General features: G+C 41.7%; 1 protein-coding gene across 5 annotated transcripts in view; it reads left to right on the forward strand.

The window, feature by feature from the left end:
• CACNA2D2 (calcium voltage-gated channel auxiliary subunit alpha2delta 2) overlaps positions 1-20,847 on the forward strand; it is a 553,469-nt gene that overhangs the window by 5,908 nt on the left and 526,714 nt on the right. For 3 of the 5 annotated variants that reach the window (XR_014003634.1, XM_081177654.1, XM_081177655.1), the window contains exon 2: positions 16,929-16,982. The exons of the other annotated variants lie outside the window; for them this stretch is intronic. Coding sequence is in view for 2 of the 3 variants with exons in the window: in XM_081177654.1 (XP_081033780.1) it covers positions 16,929-16,982 (54 nt within the window). In the remaining variant the exon portion in view is untranslated. The remainder of the gene's footprint in view (positions 1-16,928; positions 16,983-20,847) is intronic. 5 annotated transcript variants of the gene reach the window in all.

Here is a 20,847-nt window from a genome sequence, read left to right on the forward strand (position 1 = left end):
GGTAGCCCCATGTAGAACGCCTTGCAGTAGTCCAAGCAGGAGATAACTACAGCACGTAACACTCTGGCGAGACAGTGCACAGGCAGGTAGGGTCTCAGCCATCATTCCAGGTGGAGCTGGTGGACAGCCATCCTGGACACAGAATTAACCTGTGCCTCCATGGACAGCTGTGCTCCCAAATGACCCCAATGATGCACATGTGGTCCTTTGGTGGCACAGTTACCCCATTCAGGACCAGGGAGTCCCCCACACCTGCCTGCCCTCTGTCCCCTAGAATAGTACTTCTGTCTTGTTGGGATTCAACCTCAATCTGTTAACTACAATCCATCCTCCAACCTCCTCCAGACACTCACACAGGACATTTACCAGCCTCACTGTTTCCAAGTTAAACAATAGATAGAACTGGGTATCATTTGCATATTGATGAACACCCAGCTGAAACCCCCTGATTGTTTCTCTCAGTGGCTTCATATAGATATTGAAAAGCATAGGGGATAGGATAGAGCTGTGAGGCATCCCACAAGTGAGCTCCCAGGGGTCCGAACACTCATCCCCCAACACCACTTTCTGGACACCCCCAGGAGGAAGGAGTGGAAGCACTGCATAACAGTGCCGCTAGGTCCCAACCCCCCAAATGGTCCTGAAGGATAAGATGGCAAATGTTTATACTGCTCCTGGAACCTTGATGAGCACAGCTAGGATGGGTTAAATCCATCCTCTACCTAGGTTGGAATTCTCACCCAGGATTAAATCCTGGACTGTGGTGATGATACCATTCAACCATCTAGCATCGAGAAGCAGCACATTAAGGCTTAACAAATTACTTAGATGTCTTCCAGGAGCTGTAGATCTGGAGTAAGGATTGGGAGGAAGACTGTTTTATCTTCACCTCAATAGTAGGCACAGTGGTGTAGCGTGGGTTGTCAGCACCCGGGGCAAGGCAAGTAATTTGCGCCCCCTAACCCGTAGATTTGCGCCCCCTAACCCATGGATTTGACCCCCTAACCCTAACCCCCAGATGGTGCGGCCGGCCCCCCCTACACCCCCCCACGCTACGCCACTGAGTAGGCCTCTGTCCAAAACACATTCTATGTTTATGCAGATTTTCTTTCACAACAGAGTGTGTAGAAAATGCAGCACCATGGTTAGCACCCCCTTTGTGAATGGTCTGCAGAGATCTATCTCAGAATTTGTGGAACACTGTATGTTCCTAGTCTATACTGAACACAGTTTGGGAGGACATTGTATTTAATAAAGGCATGTCCTCCCTGAAGCACTCTGAGACTCCTATGAGTATTATCTGTGAGAATCTTGGCTCTGCCTGAAGGAGCATTTTGTGGAAACCTGAAAGGTTGTAAACTCTTATCAACTGAAGTTGAAGATGGTCCACTAAAAGCTATTATCCTATCTGCTTGCTGAAAGGCTTGGCAGTCAGTTATGCAGCACAAACAGAAAGAAGATAGACAGGAAAAATGGTTGGCAATATTTTACCTTGTCATTAAATCTCCTTTCTTTTAACTTCCATCCAAGCTTGTTTTAGATGTGACTCGTTCGGGAAATTAAATCAATACAGAAATAACTGATGAATCAAATTACTGCCAAAACCTTAAATAGTTCTAATGATACTTTAGTTTCCCCTCATTTTAAATTATCCGCACAGTTCTTTGCTTAATATAAAAATGCTTCCTTCTCTAGCAGGTGAGAAGAGGAATGTAATTTTATTCATGGAGTTCAGAATGTATCAAAATGGCCTGCACCTGGAGCAAACAACCAAGAAAAGTTGGTTGGTTATCTATGGTGTGTACCATGCATCCACTCACTATCAGTTAGCTCCTGCAGCCTGGCATCTTGGAAAATCAGCATAGGTTCTTCAATGAACACCAATCAATCAATCAATCAATCAATCAATCAATCTTTTGTCTCTTAGTTTAGGCTGTTGGGCTCATAAATATATAAATATATTTGAAGGTGAACTTTGAAAGAGTCTAATGGTGGTTTATATTTCTGTATCTATTAGATTAATTAATAAATTAATTAGATAAATAAGTAAATTAGATAAATTAATTAATATTTTTCAATGTTCAATATTTTTGCACACAACTTGCATGAGTTGACAGCTAATGAAGCAATAAGATTTCCTCCCCTCCTTCAGTTCTCTGCAGCCCACCCCCCAATAAAATCAGCTCCAGATCTCTGGGAGATCCTTCAGAGCAGATTTGGGTGGGATGAGGGGAATGCAAGGCAGGAGGAGAGGAGAAGCACGTCCATTTCACTCACTTGGACAGCACCTGATGATTAATAGAATATTCATTCTGATTTGATTTTTCCCCTGTTTGTTTACAAATCTGGGAACTAGTCATGCAGTACACTACAAAGTTTTGCTTACTTGGTGTTCAGTATGTGCCTTCAATTGTTGATCATACTGCTCCATGTACTGGAAAATATTCACCACAGTACATTTAATAAAAACTCCTGATGAACTGAGTCTTCTCATTCCCTTTCTGTGCTACAAGCACTTTGATAAGAAATGGTGGGTGAAGAAGGATGAACCTTGGTTCACAATGTTTTGTAACGAAATAAGGTCCAAAGAAACATTATGTTGAATGTCAAACCTTTGCAAAGGTGTGTGTGCACACCCACACACAAAAGTTGTGATGATTTAAAAGCAGACCTTCACAATTTGTGGCCAGCCGAGCTGGACAACCCAATCTATTTTGGTCTGTCATTTGCTTGATAATCCTTCAAGCAAGCCCTTCAATACAGCTCCTTGAGTGATCTTAAGAGCTTAAATGAAACTCAGTGGAATCCCACATCAGGTGAGTAAAGAATCAGTTCTGTTGTGCCAAGTGGAAACACAGTATTTCAGTGTCTTGAAGCCTTTGGAACTGGCTGTGGATTCACCCACATGAGTAGAAAGGAAAACACTAAGTGATACACATTGTATCTTAAGGAGACTCTTCAGTGAAGAGAATTCAGACTTCAGATAAAGAAAGCAGAATGCTTGCCATCAAATCTTTGGATCTCCCATATATAGTAACCAATAAATACAGTTCACAATCCCCAAAATGTGTTGTCTGACACTTTTAAAGGCATTTCTGGATTTCAGACACAGCCATTATTAGTCTTTACACGCATTTTAGAATTTTTGGCCTTGATAATACTTTCATGAATGACTCCAGAACTTTCCCCCATTTTCATAGCAATATATATTATATCTCAAGAAAACACAGATACAACAATCAATACTACAGTGGTACCGTGGGTTAAGTACTTAATTCGTTCCGGAGGTCTGTTCTTAACCTGAAACTGTTTTTAACCTGAAGCACCACTTTAGCTAATGGGGCCTCCTGCTGCTGCCGTGCTGCCGGAGCATGATTTCTGTTCTCATCCTGAAGCACAGTTCTTAACCCGAGGTACTATTTCTGGGTTAGCGGAGTCTGTAACCTGAAGCGTATGTAACCAGAAGCGTATGTAACCCGAGGTACCACTGTATAAGAAAGAGAGGAAGTTCAGGTATCCTGAGTGCTATTTGTCAGTTGAGAGAGTGCACCCCACCAGCCCCATAGAAAGGAGAGCAATAGAAAACTTCCTGTTGTTTTGAGAGTGTGGGTCTTTTGTTTTCTAGAAGTTGAGTTCTTATGCTTACCCATCTCCATATATTATGTATGGGGCACTGACTAGTTATTCTAGGATGCTTGGAAGAGAACCAAAGAAATGGACCTCAGGGCTGGGAACAACCAGGAACACAGATTGCATATCTAGGCTCTCAAGTTGCTTTCATTGCTAGTGTGGACTTCAAAACCATCAGTCACTTGTACTATTTATCCAGTTTTTAAAGTATTTCACTTACTAATTAAGAGATCTAAAGGTGGCTCATGACCAATATCATCTGCTGTGACTGAGGCATATTTACAGTGGAGTAATGATGTCATACAAGGGACGTGGGTGGTGCTGTGGGTTAACCCACAGAGCCTAGGACTTGCCGATCAGAAGGTTGGCGGTTCGAATCCCCACGACAGAGTGAGCTCCCGTTGCTCGGTCCCTGCTCCTGCCAACCTAGCAGTTTGAAAGCACATAAAAGTGCAAGTAGATAAATAGGTACCGCTCTGGCGGGAAGGTAAACGGCGTTTCCGTGTTCTGCTCTTGCTCTCCAGAAGCGGCTTAGTCATGCTGGCCACATGACCCGGAAGCTGTATGCTGGCTCCCTCGGCTAATAAAGCGAGATGAGTGCCGCAACCCCAGAGTCGGTCACGACTGGACCTAATGGTCAGGGGTCCCTTTACCTTTACCTTTTTAATGATGTCATAATCAGCCTTTCCCAGCTGAGAACTACAAATTTGTTGTGCAGCAGGACAGGACAGGTTTGACTGATACCAAAATTTCATACACAGAGGCTTCTTTAGATCTGAGGCCTTCTCAAGCAAAGATAAATCCCTTCTCTAAGAAATCAGGAGAGTTTAAGTTTTTGTTTTTTGGTTTTGGTGTGTTCAAATATCACATGAGAAAAGGGTTCTTGCTCAGTGGTAGAGCATCTGCTTTGCATGCAGAAGTTCACAGGTATGGTTTCTGACACAGCCAGGTACAGCTCAGAGAAAACCCTGTCTGAAATACTGGAGAGTTGCTGCTAGTCAGTCTAGACATTACTAAGCTAGGTGGACCAATGATCTGACTTAGTATAAGGCAGCTTCCTATGTTCCTATAAAATTACTCTTTAACTATGGGCTTTAATTTTGCTTGGCCCAAGAACATCTCTAAGAAATGAAGTTAATAGGGCAACAGACTTTTTGTTCAGGGGTGGGCTTCTTTCCCTTCAAAATTGATTTTGGATGGGCAGTCTCTACCCCACCCCCTGCAAATCAAAGGAGAGGAAGTTTCTGAAACAAACTAAAGTTTGAAGCATGAAATAACTAAACCTGAATTAAATACAATTTGGGTTAAATAAGTTTAATCCAAAAAATGAAAGAAAGAAACAATTCTTCCCCAATGTTCATCATTACTTCTTCTTCTTCTTGTTGTTGTTGTACTATTGCATTGTTGCTCTGGAATGAACTCTGTAGTGTAGATGAATACAGCCAAAATATCATACTGACACATTGGAGCAAAATATCCTGAGTACATGCAGTCAACACTGCGTTTAATATGCTGGAAGTAAAGATAAAATCATATGTGTTTGAACTGGGGGAGGGTGGTTGGTTCCATTTTTGGAGAAGGGCTTCATCTCACTGCAAAGGTGAACCCAATGCAGCTGCTCACCATGCATAGGAAACCACATTTAATTATTGAAGGCCTGGAATCCAGTGAATGTTGCAGGATTCTGAACCTGAAGCCAGTTAGATGTGGATTGTAGCTTCACTGAGTGCACCACCCCCACCCTCAACTGCAGGGCCAGATAAGACACAGTGCTGTACTCTTTGGAAAACACTTAACCAAATTCTGTTTTTAAGAATTTTGTGAGCTTGATTGCATTTTATAATGACAGTAAAATGTATAGTGATGTTACAGGTTTAGAGGGTCAGTCGGGTGGTGCCCTGAGTCCCTTCCTGTTCTTGGGGTCCACTACCCAGTAAGAGTTAAAAGCTGAGTGGAGGATTCCATTGCTAACTAGGCCTTAGCTTGCCACTTAAGCACCATCATTGTTGTTGTTTGTTTAGTTGTTTAGTCGTGTCTGACTCTTCGTGACCCCATGGACCAGAGCATGCCAGGCACTCCTGTCTTCCACTGCCTCCCGCATTTTGGTCAGACTCATGTTTGTAGCTTCGAGAAGACTGTCCAACCATCTCGTCCTCTGTCGTCCCCTTCTCCTTGTGCCCTCAATCTTTCCCAACATCAAGGTCTTTTCCAGGGAGTCTTCTCTTCTCATGAGGTGGCGTCAGCACCATCATTAGTACAACCAAAGAAGTTGCTCTCTGCGTAGGGTAAATTGGTGGGGCTTTCTCCTTCCCATCTGGCTAGTAGTTAGAAGAATAATAGTAGTTGTAGGTGAGCTAAGCAGAGAGGCAGACGAGAAGTTGGTGAGATAGTTTTGATTTGTGTGGAATCCAAGCTGTGACTAATGGAGAATCAAGACCTGTTACTACTGTGAGCCCTTCCAGCTTATGCTCAGTGTAAGTAAATCACACTCTGTGCTGACCCTCATTCCAAGGAACCTGAACCCTCGGTAAGTGCCTGGAACCCCTGGAATCTCTCACCGCTCAAAGATTGGGGTGGTGTGTAGCAGTATTATCTTTCTTACCAATTGAATGTGAAGCCTCAGGAGAGTCAACATGAACTCAACAGAAAGAAGTGTGTATCTGCCTACACATGAATGAGTGTGCAGTCTGTGAGGTATTGCTGTAGAAAATAATTTTTCTCCAGTCTCTCATGTTCTTAAATGAAAAAGTTCAGTGTTTGGTAAGTAATCATCAGGACGTTTTAGAAAGCTGATGTTGAATGTGACTCTTGTTTGTCTTGATCAATTTGTACTTAAGATGAGTAAAGCATTGTCTCTCTATATAGCCAAAGACAACAGAAATCCCAAGTTCTTTTGCAAGGCACACTTCTAGTCTGTACCTATGACTTACACTTACAATCCTCATAAATCAACCCAGAGACACATTATTTAAGCTTCAACAGCCATCACACATCTCCATCTATGAATGCTCTGTGACTGTCTTAAATTTCACAATGTTCCCAGCAGGATTTTCATGTTGGGCTTGTGTTAATTTTCTTCTAAAAGGGGAAATATAATCCACTTTCTGTATGGAGGTCTTAACTTTGGTATGTATGTGCATGGGATAGTAGATGGGTGAGTGGGTAGCCTTTATTTTGGAGGGATGACATCTCACAGGTATTCAAATATAGGCCTCTATATACTGAGTACTTCTGAAGTTTCACTACTCCAATGCAGATTTAGGATTTATAGTTGTAAGAAAAGTGGGATTGCTGAATGTGAGCAGTGCCAAATCAGGGAGAGGATAGATCAGAATATGCAGAGATTGGGCTTCAGTGCTCTCAATAGTTTTTTGTGCCTCTTTCATTGAGTAAAAGAACTATAATTATGAAAAAGTGGTAAATGTAGTCATATTTCGCTTATTTGCATGACTTATTCATATGGCTGTGATTGATGCTTTTTGGAACAGAAGTTGAATCTTCTTTTGTGAGGGTGCATATAACCCACATGGAGTTGATCTGTGGTCCTCCTGCTTGCTTTTCTCATGTTGCAATGTTGAGGTAAAGTAGAACTGTAAGTCATTTATAAAAGGGACAGAACAAAGTGTCTAGATTTCACCACTACTCTTACTTGGCTAAAAGTATTTATTCTGCTCTTTGCTCTGTGGTATCTTGTGTACAGTGCCATCTTTATGTGTTTCATTTCCTGTGGAAGGTGAGATACTATCTACTTTGAATTAGAATGCACCTGTGGGTGGGGGTATGCTCTAAAGGTGTGCATCAGCTTTGTGTGGGAGCCAATAGCAAGGCCAACCAGTCATTTGGGGGTATTCTTCCCTGTTGCATTAAATGTCAGTGTCAATAACACCCTCTGAGTCAGTTTAGCCCCAAAGCCACAGATAACTCGGGTCACTGTTGCTCTGTTTTTAATTACAGAATTGCTGTGTTCTCTATTATTCCTATGTTTCTTGAGATACATAGGCTCTGGAAGAAGTGAGACTGTCCAAAACGTTGCCTGTGAAGCAGTGAAGAGCTCTAGATATTAAGCACAGTCGTATATGATATGTAAAAAGTTAAAAGCTTCATTTAAAATATATATCCTATATTGCTCTTCTTTAATAAAGTTATAAAGAAAAGTTAATTCTCTTTACTCCCCCACCAAAAGGTCCTGGACCTATTTATCTGCAATTTAGCATGCTTAATCAACTCCAGAGTAGTTCCCATGTCTGTAAATTTCATCCACTTTGGCCAAAAGTGGGAAATGCGGTAACACTTTTTAGATTTTCCGCTATAGTGACAGGGTAGGTTAGGAGCCAAATTATAGACTGAAGCACAGGACAACCTAGAAACATCAGAAGTTTTAAAAACACACAGATGCAAGATGAATTTGGGGGATGGTGTGGGGCATGCACACCCTAAGTATGTGCATGCCCCATACGTACATATTTTGGAGCGGAATCTTTGACTTAATACTCTCTACCAGTTTCTGGCAGTGCACAAACCTGATTATTTGCATTGAATTCATCTTTTAAAAAAATAAAATAAAAAGCCAGTTAACAAATCTGCTCTTTAGCAGCTTTTGGGAAAGTAAGCATATGGCCTTCTCACTGGAAAGTGGGTCTGCCATGTCATATGGGAATCACAGATGAGTGGAGGATATGCCTGCAGCCAAGATGAGCATGTGAGCAATTTAATCTACTTACTTCCATCTATAATTATATCCATCTTTTCACCAGCAGTCCTACCTTATGTTTCAGCATTGAATTTTTTTTTGTCTTATCTCCAGGTTTTGAGGGGCTCTTGGGCAGGGATATCTCAGTGGGGCTGTCTCATGGAGTGGGCAGTCTCCTTGGCACTGTCAACTCTACTCATCCATTGCCTTCTCCCTGCAGACCTGTACACTTAGAAGGCAGGTGAAAAAGCAGCAGAAGTTAGGAGGTGGGCCAGGGGGGTTAAGCAGTGGGGGACCTGTTGAAACATGGGCCTCGGAAGGTGCTGTATGATGTCAACCACGGACACTGTTCTTTTTTAGATGGAGTCTAAACCCTGATCTTGACTACTTAGTTTTAGAGCTTCTGTCCATGCCTTATTTTTGCCTTATGATATAAAGGATTTTTGTCAGTACTTTGGTTTAGAGGTACCGGTATATTGTTGCTTGGTGTCATGACCCATGAAAGCTGCCTGCATTGTGTTAGTGATTTTATATAGTTGTCAACAGATTAAATACTTTTTCAGGAAAAATGCCTATGCAGGAATGGAATATTCCCGATTATAGTCAGAACACCAGAGCCAAGATACCCATCAATATTATGGAAGGACCAGGCTTAAAACATGCATTGTTGATATTGACTTGAACTGAACTGAACTTTGGCACCTTTGTGGTGTAAACTCCTATGCATGTTTACTCAGGATGGAATGTCCCACTGAGTTCATCACTCAAAGTGATACTGAGCCTATGCTTCCAAGTAAGGGTGCACAGGATAATGATGGCTTTTGATGATGGAAGAAAAGCCGTGAATTTCATACTGCACGGTAACTACTAAATTTGACTAAGGGGAGTAGGAGAAGATCACCAAAAGTGGATGTTTGGAAATTCAGAAGTCCTGAAGAAGTTTTGCTTGTTAGCAAAACAATTGACTGAGCAGTTTATATATTTTAGCCTGTACAGCTCTAATCTTTAAGGTGCTTTATTTGCAGCACTCTGAAGGTTGCAAGAGTTTGTAATCCAAATATAGAAAGTGCACAATTTACATGTTTAGTATTTGGAATAAAGCCAATGTACCTTGCATATAGTTTCTTTATTTGTAGTTCCTTCCACTGCAATTCTTAACTGCTTGAAAAACTGCACTTAAAACAACAAATTTCCACAATGACAACCATTTCAGCATCTGCTGTTACCTTGAACCTGTACATATTCTAAAAGTGAGATTGTATGTAGTGTTTTAATCTGAACATGAAATGCAAAGCTTTAGTTTATGTTGCCATTGTTACCATAATTATAATCCAGTGTTAGAAACTGAGATATGAAAGCTAGGATCTAAGTGGCACCTTAAACCTAGGTTATGGGTGCAGCAATGGAATGTCTAGGCACACTTTTTTTATAAGAAGGATACAAAGCTGAAAATGAATAAACTGTAGCTACAATATTATGTTCATTTTTCATATGGTCTATTGCTTCCCCTGCCCATCCCCCTAATATTCTTAAGAGGGTCTCTTCTCCAGTCTTCAGAGAATAGCTGGAAGTGGGGAGGCAGAAAAATGTCCTCCTTTCCTTCCACTCTGCAGTTTTAATCTGAAATCTTAGGCGCAGTACTGCGCCCAGAGCTCAGAAACTCCTCACACTAATGAAATTCCTTGTCATAAAATGTGCTTAGAACAATGGGAGTTCGAACACTGTCACAATCTAGTTAATGGAATTCTAAACTGAGAAAGTTTTGACATTTTCTGGATTAACTCCATATAATTCCAATTTGATTTCTTATTTGGGTCAAAACCCAATCTATTAAATATGAACCTCTGTTTCATCTTCATTGACTATCACCGGGAATCTAAAACCAACCTTTTCTTCTCTTTTCACATAAGTGGATGAAATTTGCAGACAATTGAGCCCCCTCCCCCATGTGGATTAAGCCTACCAAATTTCAGGCAGATCCATCTGGAGTATTCATGCAGTTTATTTATTTTTTAAAGAATTTTTTTTTTTTAACCTTAAAGAAAATTTTGCCAAAATTAGATGCAACTTGCAGGCATGGCTGCCCTCTTTAAATGGATGAAGGCTGCCAAATTTCAGTGAGCTGATTTTTAACTGTTGGGGGAAAAACAATTGGAGAAGAAAAAGGCCACCCCAGTAGTCTAAGTCAGCCACCTGCACCCTGCTCTCACAGTCAAAATGTGGGGAAGAATTATGACCTATGTGAAGAAGAAAAAAAAAAAATTTTTTTATTTGAGTATCTCTCCCCCAAATCGCCATGAGTGGAGTGACTTCAGAATATGATTCACTATGATTAAAAACTGGACATAGCCATCAAAATTCCCCCTCCCCTCAACACTCAACCTGTGGGCCTTTTCCCAGTCAGTTTGGTTTTGTTTCTTAGAAAAGAAAGGAGGCAACTTTTTGGAAAAACTGAGACCACAGAGCAATGTGAAAGCTTGGGAGGTTCCCGGTGTGCCTCAAGATGCCTTTTTAGGTGCAATCAACTCTGGAACATAAGATCATGATTCAAATCACCCCAATTCACCGTATTATTGGGGTACACACAGAGAGTCCCTACTAATCACCAAATTAAAATGGCCAATAGAGTTCAGCACAATCTCTTTCATTATGCAGCTAAGAAGAGCGAGGCTACATATTGTGTTATTTAACATTCTGTAATATTAGGATCATGTAAATTAAATGAATTGTGCAACATAAGCTATTTACATTGGGCTGTTTGCACACTGTGTAAAATATGGCTAGCCCCACACACCCCTCAGGAAGTGTTTTTAAAGAAACACAGTTTATGCCACTGATGGTTCTATTTCCTATCTGGTTATCCTTCTCTTTTTAAGAGGCTAGATGTGTTTATGTTAGCCTCGTAGGGAGCCAGAGTTTTCCTGGGGAAACTTGAGTCTCACAACTGTTATCCCCCATCAAATACTCACCTGGTTCTTAGCATGGATCCTATGATATTTTCTAAACATATCTGATTTGTGTGAGAATGTGTGACTGAGAGAGGAAGAGAGAGAGGCAGAAATTCCAGAGGCCATTAAGCTGGGTAATTTACATGCTTCTTGAGCCTGTGCCTAGGGAAATATATTTCACAGGTAATTTCAAATCTCTTGGCGTGTGGAAGAAGTCATTATTCTAAATAGAAAGGGTTGATGATGTCATACGAACCATCATGAAAGGACCATATTAAGAATCTGTTTTGTCTTCTCGAAAACAAAGAGAAACCTCAGAATATTATCTGAACAAGGTGTTTGGGCTCTCTAAAAAGAAAGGTTTGTTTGGTTTTATTAGTTTAAAGAAAGTGATAGCGCTAAAAATAGAAACAAATTATCCTTGTTTTGTCTGTGTATGCGTGTTTAATCTACTAGGATAGAGGAAGCAAAGAACTATGTTTTAAGAATCTGTCTTCAAAGAAAATCAGTTTGCTCCTAATAGATACATTGGATCTAGAGCCTTTAATAAATTTGCAGAACATATGGGGGTTCTGAGTTTTTTTTCTCAGATTATCACACGAATTGGCTGATACCTTTCCCTCACAGTTTTCCAAATTATGTAGCTTTAACTCTGCATTACCTGGCTCACAGTGTGATTGTATCATCAACTGAGACCCACTAGGAAAGGTTATCCCCACTCCCTCAACCAGCAGAGGTCAAAATACACCACCCACCCTCCAGTCCCAAATTCAGAGCTTCCCATAGCACAAATGACACAAGTTACATGAGTGTGGCTAACGGTTATTGTTCATCACAGTGCAGCATTGCCACCAATCTCCTTGGCTGGGCAGCGCCACACAAGGCTCCTGCTGAGGCAGCATTCTCATGGCCACCCCCACCCTAGAGTGCGTGACCCTGACACAAACCTTTGTGGGTGCCCAGCCCTGTCATGGGGAATGTTGTGGGGGCTGGAGCACCCATGGCCCCCTGCCTATGCATGGGCCCCTCTGCAGAATTTCTTGCCTTTTCTCAACTCTCTGTCTGGATTCCACTGCCTGAATCATGGTTCTGGTTTTGGATCATCTCACTTTGCTCCTGATCCTGCAGTCTTTCACAGTTACTTTCATAATCATATGAAACCCAATAGGTACAACATAGTCACTTTTCCCTTTCTCTTCTCCCTTTTCTGGTCCTTGATTGCAGCCAATTACTCACCCTAGCTGAAGGAAGGAGGAGTCTGAATCACTGGCTTGGAGGGGGAGGAGTCTGAGTCACTGTTGGCTGCAAGGGAGGAAAGCAGAGGGAGCAGAACACGCTCTCTCCTTCCTCCAAAACCCCATTCTCATTTTATTTAAATGGCAGCATTGATCATTCAGCTTCTGGCACAATCAATTCCAGAACAGATACTGCCAATATAAGCTAATGTTTTCAGACTGAAATGGTCTTTATAAAAGTGTGTTCGTGTTAACTTCCCAGTTTTAAGAAGTCATGATATTATTCAGAATCTGGTAAAGCTTTTATTTTATTTTTAGAAAAATGTGATGATCTGAAAGGGAGTGAAGTTCCGTAATTTAAGTCAAATCACGTATGCTTACGGTTCTAAATTCTGTGGCATTAAGAGCTTTCCCCCCATGGGAGTGATTTATGAGTCAAGAAAACAGCAGTTCTGTACACGTAGCACATTGACCAGACTTCTTTTCTTTTCTTTATAATGCTCTTATGTGACTGTACAAACCAGGCCTTCTTTCTGTCTGCAGCCATTTCCCCATTGACTTCCCTGTGATTGTAGCATTAATAAATGTACTGGGGAAGTGAGGAGGGAAACATGTACAACTAGAAAAGAGCTATAAGAGAGAGAAAGGGACAAGGAAAGCAGTGGTGTGATGAAGAACAACAAAAAGCTCTTGGATCTTTTGGAAAACATTAATGTGGTATGAGGACTACCAGCTTCTCCAGAGGATGGAAGGGGCCCAATGTGACGTTGCATGCACAACTGTGCAAGGAGCCAGGGGGCAGAGCTGAACATCCTCTGAAAATTGAAGGGGCCTGGGCCCCTCCAAAAATACATTGGGGGGGATGCCTCAGCCCCTAGGAGTTATGCCTATGAGGACTACTATGATTGAAAACTAGTAGATGTCAATTTTGAAAGACACCAGCAGTCATGTGGAGACTAGATAGAAGGGGCAGTTATTCAGTGAAGCAAATTGATGCATTCTGCATAATAGAAGAGAGACTGCAGATCTTCCTTTCCTTTCCTTTCCTGACATCTCACTACTTCTTGAGCTGCAGAGTAAGTTGGCAATGGGGAGGGGATGTGACACTGGCAGCAGCTAGTACTGCTGAATGACTTATCCTCAGTACCTCAAGAGGAATCCATGGGTCTTCTGTTCAGCCTCTCATTCCTTTCCATGGGAACCTAGTGCCCTGTTTGTGGCCCTTGTGCAAATGAATTCCATATACTTTCCCAGATATCTGTCCCAATACAGCTGGTAACATCCAAATAAGTATGCATGTATCGCTTACTGAATCAGGAACTACTTGTGTACATCAGATGTGCATCCACACATGCATGTTGGGGTATTGATATTGTATTCCTTGCAGCTGGATGAATCCACCTTCTGGCACAATAAGTCACTTATAAATAGCTTTTCAAAAAAGTGTGACTAGAGCAGATTGAAGCAGTCAGGTTTTTGAAAACAAATAGCTATGGCCATTATCCAAATTCTACTATCTCCACCTCTCAGAAAGAGGGGGAGAATGCAGCAGACAGGAAGCTAGGAGTGGAAATGTGGCTGGAGTTGGAGCAAAACTCTGGGAAAAGGAAGGATTTTCCTGCACCTGCCAATCCCCTTTTCTTCTTGATTGAGTTCATGCCTGTGGAGCATTTGGTGTGTGTGTGCTTGTGCACGCATATGCATATATGCATGGGGGGGCGACTGTATGAGGGTGAGTGATAGTGGGGTGGACCAGTGGCCAATAAGAGGAAGAAATTTCCTTTTCTGGAAGTTCTTTTCCTTTCCAGTTTTCTCTGCCCAGCTGGTAGGGCTGCTTGGAGACTCCACAGCTTCATAAGTCTGAGGGATGGTTACATTGTGGTAAGCATTTATCACTGTGGCCATTTACTACCTTCATCTTAAGCAATACTGAGATTGTGTGTGTGTGTGTGTGTGTGTGTGTGAGAGAGAGAGAGAGAGAGAGAGAGAGAGAGAGAGAGAGAGAGAGAATTTTGAAATAATTATATCTAACAGTACAGATTTTCAAATCGTTCTCTACTTTTTTGCCCATGCTGGCTGGGGCTGATGGGTGTTAACCAACATCTAGAGGGGCACCACTTTCCAATAGATTATTCTCTCCCCCCCTTTATTTGCACAACAGAAGTGCGTGTCTCGCTTACACGTAATGTTGAGTTAACAACTTATATCTAATTTATGCAGAAGGTCTACTTTTTGTCTTCTGAAGTGTCTGTTGGCGTTGATTGGATCCAAGGAAGACATGTCATGATTGCAAGGTAGTGATCAGCAGGGTTTTGTTTTTGTTTTTTCCATTATGAAGAGCAAGGTCCCCTTTCCTTCCAAGAAGTGGGGATTCTCAAAGATAAAAATATATATGAAAGGGTCACATTCTCAGATCATTTGGACCTACAAAAACCAAAACCATACAAGCATTGTTGGAGATACAACAGGAAGCAACTTGGTTCATCTGTAAGTTTTCCTTAAGCATGTTTTGTAACCTCACATCATTTATGCAACGGTCTGTTGGTCTCATTTTTAGAGACTGTTTTAATGTAAGCAATTTTGCTAGAAGACCAACAAGAGATGCAGCTGGAATGATCCTTTAGCTTGTTCTTGCCAGCTTCAAATCAATTTACCCATGTTGGCCTGATGTCAAGAATGAATAGTGAGCAGGTGCATCCTGGCAATCCACACAACATTTGGCTTAAGCTGTCTTTAGAGGTACTGTTTCTCATAGAGTTTGAATCAGTCTTATAGGTGGCTTTTACTACAAAATATGTTTCCCCTCACATCTATGGCAACTGTGCAATATTCATGGTTTTGCGCCTGAGAAACTTTATAGTTTCATATTTAGAGCACTGGCTTCTCTTTTATGCATTCTCGTTCTATCTTATTCCCATTTTGATGGCTTTCCTTCATGTTATTCTGTACATATACCGTATTGGCCCGAATATAAGCCACACCCAAATATAAGCTGCACCTTTAAAATTCAAAGGGGGGGGAGAAAAAAAAAGACAATGCCCCAATATAAGCCACTCCCTTAAAATTCCACAGGCACTATTTTGAATAAACACTCCCAAACTTTTTATTGATAACAACCAGTTAGACAAATTAAGGATCCATGCAACTTTGTAACATGCAGAGAATAGCTTTTATAGAGAAACCAGAGATTGGAACTGAGGGAAGTCAGGGGTGGGGTGGGGAGGGTGGGTTGTTTTATGGGAGGGAGGGGAGGGGGGAAATGGGGGGAATTAAGGATGATATGTGTTTAAGATAATATGTTTTGTTTAAATTCCTAATAAAAAAATAATAAAATAAAATAAAATTCCACAGGCACTCACACCCATTCCGTTTTACTGTATGTCTGTTTCAGCAGCGATATCGTAAAAGCCAGTTTTTGTAAGGTTGCGAATTTAAGCCACACTTAAAGTTTTCACAGTCAGAATTTGGAAAAAAAGTGAGACCTATATTCAGGCCAGTACGGTGCACACCTACCACAAACTCAACCTGATTAATGTATCTGATGCAATACACCTCAGTTCTTTATGCCACTGTAACAGTGCAATCCTAAGCAAAAGTTAGTCCTCCTGGGTTCAATGGGAATTTCCCCTCAAATTAGCCTAAATCAGATAGTTTCCCAGGTGCCACAGCACTCTTTATTTTAGTGTTTGGTCTTCCCAAAAATGGGAGTGACCATTCTAACGTTGAGATTGCTGAGCACCACGCATATTTCCATAGTGAATGGATTCTGGAAAAGAGCCATCTGTATCCACAAGATCCTCATCCTGTTATCTATGTACAACATCAGCATTCCTCTGTGACAAAAGGAGAAGAATCATGTCTCTCCATTGTTGGCTATTGTGGGAAGCAAGAAAATGGTTTAGATGGAACTGTGTGCTATTCTTGTTTGGCATGTTCCATTTGGATATAGGCACCAAATTATGTGGGCCCGCTTTGGCTAAAATCCACCCATATGGAGGACAGGCTGTTCTCTAAGCTGCCTGATCCTTGGAATCCCTTTAAAAATTAGCATTCTGGGCTTCTGTGTATCTGGTTTTGTCCAGTTATTTGCCAGGTATGATGGGCTAAGCTTGGTTTCTGTTGTGCTCACAGTCCTACTTGGGGACAGGCCATTTTTGTTTGTTTGTTTGCATTTACTTTGAAGGTGAGAAACTTGCCCAAGTTGAGAGCAAAGTAAACTGAAAATTTTAACAACCCACCCCCACCACCTTTTACCATGCTGGAGGATGGTGAGGTGATGAACACTAATTTCTCTAAATTGATATTAAATGCTATCTTACATAATGCAGAGATTCCATAGTCCTGACATAAATGGCAATGATCTAATAGCAAAATATCCAGCAAGTTGTTTTTCTCTCCCCCCCCCCCCTTTCTCTCTCTCCACAGTCACTTTCTGGAAAGTAGCAATCCTACAGTCTTCTCCTTGGAACAAAGTACCCTGTATGTAAAATGACAGGGTTCTGCATGCTTGGCTATCGAGAGAACTGAGTGAACATTGCTAAGTGCTTTATAATAACTATGATTATACCACCCTCTCTTAATGATGCTGTTCTTAGGAGCCAGAAACTTTTTTCAGGGAAGCAGTAGTGGGGAGAGCAGTTGGTAGATTAACAAAGGACACATCAAGCAGGTTGGCACTCAGTATCCCAGGAATATATGATATGTAAGCGGGGAGGGGGGAGAAGCAAACTAGCACAACACAGCCAGTGGATTAATGTAACTGGAAGCTTATACAACCCAGTCACTTAAAATGGTCAGAAGACTGCTGAAACCATATACCGAACACATGCAAGAAGCCACTGCTTTGAAATTTGTACTTAAATGTCTTCTTCAGTTCTCTCTTGCTGCTAGCTTTTTTACACACAGAATATCTTTCAGCCTTTGGAGGAGGTTTGCATTTTGAAGTCTAAGTAACTACTTGAGATGCTCCATGCCAAGTTAGCTGAAGTATGTCTACCTCCATGTGTCCTTGCACATGGCCAATTTTGTGCCTAAAAAGCGGAAGTTGGCAGGAGATATCTTTCCCCCTCCGTATAAAAGGTTTTTGAAAGACAGCCACCATAGAGTGATGCTAGCCTGAAAACCACTTGGGTCCTGGCAAGATGGAGGCACTGTGGGTGAGTCATTCCCATGTCGAGTAAACTGCTCAGCTGCCAACCCTAGGTGGAATTGTACTCTCCCTGAAGGAGCAGGCTCACTCTCCCTGAAGGAGCAGGTGTGCTTCCGGATCCAGCTTTGTCACTGGAGGCTCAGGTAGTCTCACTGGCTGGAAGTGCTACTGAGTTGTTTCTTATGTGTTTGTGTGCTTGTTTCTTGTATAAGCAGACTTTAAAGAGACTTGAAAACTGACAATGACCAATGAGTTGCTATAATCTTGTGACCTGCTGCAGTGATCATGGGTATATTGGGGGTTCTAAGTAAGGAGAGATAGGTATGCTACCAATTCTCCTATTTCACCAGGGATGGGTTATATTCCAATATGCATAGCTGTCAACTTTTCCCTTTTCTTGTGAGGAATCCTATTCGGAATAAGGGAATTTCCCTTTTAAAAAGGGAAACGTTGACAGCTATGCAATATGGCAGTGTTTGTGCATCATTGCATAGTCACCAAGTTTTAAATTCTGTACTGTAGTAGAATTCCCTAGTTCTGCAATAAGCATCAGTTATGCTAATTTTTCAAAAGCTGCATAATGTCATATCAATGAAATATCCTTCTTACTCTTTTGCCCATGTTATTCCAGATCCTTGAAATATTTTCCTAACTTTACAAAAGCTGGATCTGCTGTAATAAAGGCAAAGGAAGAAGAGAAGTTTTTAGAGCACCAATGCCTGGGACTGGCAGGGCTCTGACAGGTGTGTGACAGAGGCAGGGGAGCTGGAGGCTGACATAGGAAAGAGGGCCAGCTACTTATGTGGGTTTGGTGCTACCCACAAGGCAGGAGCCAGGGTGGAAGGAGCAGGAAAGATCCGAGCAGTCAGAGATGAAGGTGGGGGACACAGGATGTGTCTGAAGTGGAGGAAGAGGCTGTTCATGTGAGGGGCAGGTCAGTCAAATCCCCCCTGTACCCTACTCAGCTGTCTCCTAGAACCAGCAGGCGCTTGAAGAGGGAAGCACAGGGTAGGTACAGGAGAAGTCTCAGGTTGCATGCACCTACTCCATCAGACAGGGGAACAAAAGCCCTGGAGGTGGGCATGGTCCTGCTGCTGCATCAACTCTGCCAAGCACAAACCAGAAAAAGTTAAAGTCAGCTATGTAGATGCTGGAAGTGTGTTTGTATCTGGTGTCCTTTAGGAGCTGCTGTAAGGGTGTGTTTTCTTCAATAAAGAATTAACTTTCAGTCATTTGCCTTCCTTAGCTGGGTGTGTTCAGAACAGCAAGGGACTGCTGGACAGGGGCTATCAGTATTGCAGAAGTCCCATTCTGTACACCAGAAACTCCTTCTGTGCCCAAGATCTATTTTGTATCTTTATCAAACTGACACCTAAACATTTGTATAGGTTTCACTGCACTTTAAAATGTAAAAATTAATTAATTAGTTAAACATTAAACTTGATTCTGTTTGTTTGTTTGTTTGTTTTAATGAAAACCATCTCATGCTTTGGTAAGTTCTGTGCTGTGATATTCCATTTCCATCTTGCAACTATCCTTTCCCTCTTTTGCTCCTCAAGAAGAAACACAGACTCTCTTCTTCTTCTTCTTCTTCTTCTTCTTCTTCTTCTTCTTCTTCTTCTTCTTCGTATCACCTCCAGTTTATGTGCTGCATTCCCAGTTTTTCTCTCTGTTGACTGCATCATGCAAGCAGCCAGGTTGTCTTTTATAACAATTGCATCACCACGTAACTTTTTGTTGCCACAGTTACAGACATCATTATAGATGTGCAAAAGAGCTGACCAGCAGAATGATTAAGAAAGTAGTATCATCTGCCAGGCATTGCCATGACTTCTGAGCTTTTGCCAGCTCTTTCAGTGCCAGCTCTGTCTCTTGGCTAGCTCTGCAAGAAGCGGCTTCTGTGTTCCTATCTTGTCTGAGACAATAAATTCCCAGGCCCTATCTTAGTAGTAACTGGGCTGTTCTTCCGGATTACTTAGCTTTCTCATGCTGTTCCTTTCTGTGATGACCCTTCTGTTCCTCTTCCACCTCCCGAGAGAATTACAGATTATACGCAGAACAAACAAACAGTCTAGTGCCTTAATAATTCAAGCTTCTTGCTGAGCTTCCATTAGATGTGCTATCCTAGAGCCCCCAGTCTTTCTTATCCCGAGAGTTCAGAGGAGATGGCATCTTTTCAACCACTCTGTCCTCATAAGAATACAAAATAATGCATAGATGGAAGCTTTGAAATAAGCTTCTGCCACTGACTCACATTGAGGCATGCAAAGGTTCTGAGTGAGTTGCAACTGAAATGGATAGAGAATTCTTTTCAGATAGTAAGTACTATACAGTTGTGCCCTCCTCACTTATTAGTTCAGATGGGCAGACTCGCCTGGTCCTACTTATTTGTGGTCTGTGCTTACTGAGTTCACTTCCCAGGAAACTTGGGAAAGCTTCATGGTTCATCATGTTGGTACATACACACTGATAGTGCTTCATCCATGCTCACAATCTTATTGCTTTTGTGGATTTATAGAACTGATGCATTGAATTTATAGTGTGGTATACAATGATAGTCTTGCCTCACACTACACCTTGTGACTGGTTCCGTGTCTGTGTTATATGGGACAAAATGAAGCAATTAAAAAAGGCCAAACCAACTTCAGCTTTGACCTTGTTGCCTAAACAGCATGATGGTGCTGGGAAGGAACATTGAAGTGGATATCACATTTGCTGAAGTATAATGCAATAGTGGTGAGGTGTGTGTATATTGAAAAAAATTTTCCTTCATAGAAATGGGTTAAATAAAAAGCAAGGCTGCAACACTATGCAAACCTTCCTGGGGAATAAGCCCCATTGAACACAGTGGGACTTTCCCTATAGGATTGGCCAACACATATCAGCTTAGTGAATTACTGTCTGCATGCATCTTTGCCCCAATCATACACAGCATGAGTCAGGGAGGAGGCACTGGAAACAGAAATGAATTAGAATGCCTTCTGCATCTTATTCTCTGCAACACTGAGTAAAATGGAATGTCATGGCAAATCTCCCATGGTGCATGTAGGGATGCTTGAGGAATTCAGTCTTTGAAAAAACTGATATGAACTGACCTTATTCTCACCTCACAGACTAATATGCAGATCAGAATGTAGTTACCTGCCAGCTTATACACTTCTGGAATGTTCTGAAGCAGTTCCTGACAGAAAAGCT

This window comes from Podarcis bocagei (assembly GCF_964188305.1).
Source record: "Podarcis bocagei genome assembly, chromosome: 2".
Classification (NCBI taxonomy): domain Eukaryota; kingdom Metazoa; phylum Chordata; class Lepidosauria; order Squamata; family Lacertidae; genus Podarcis; species Podarcis bocagei.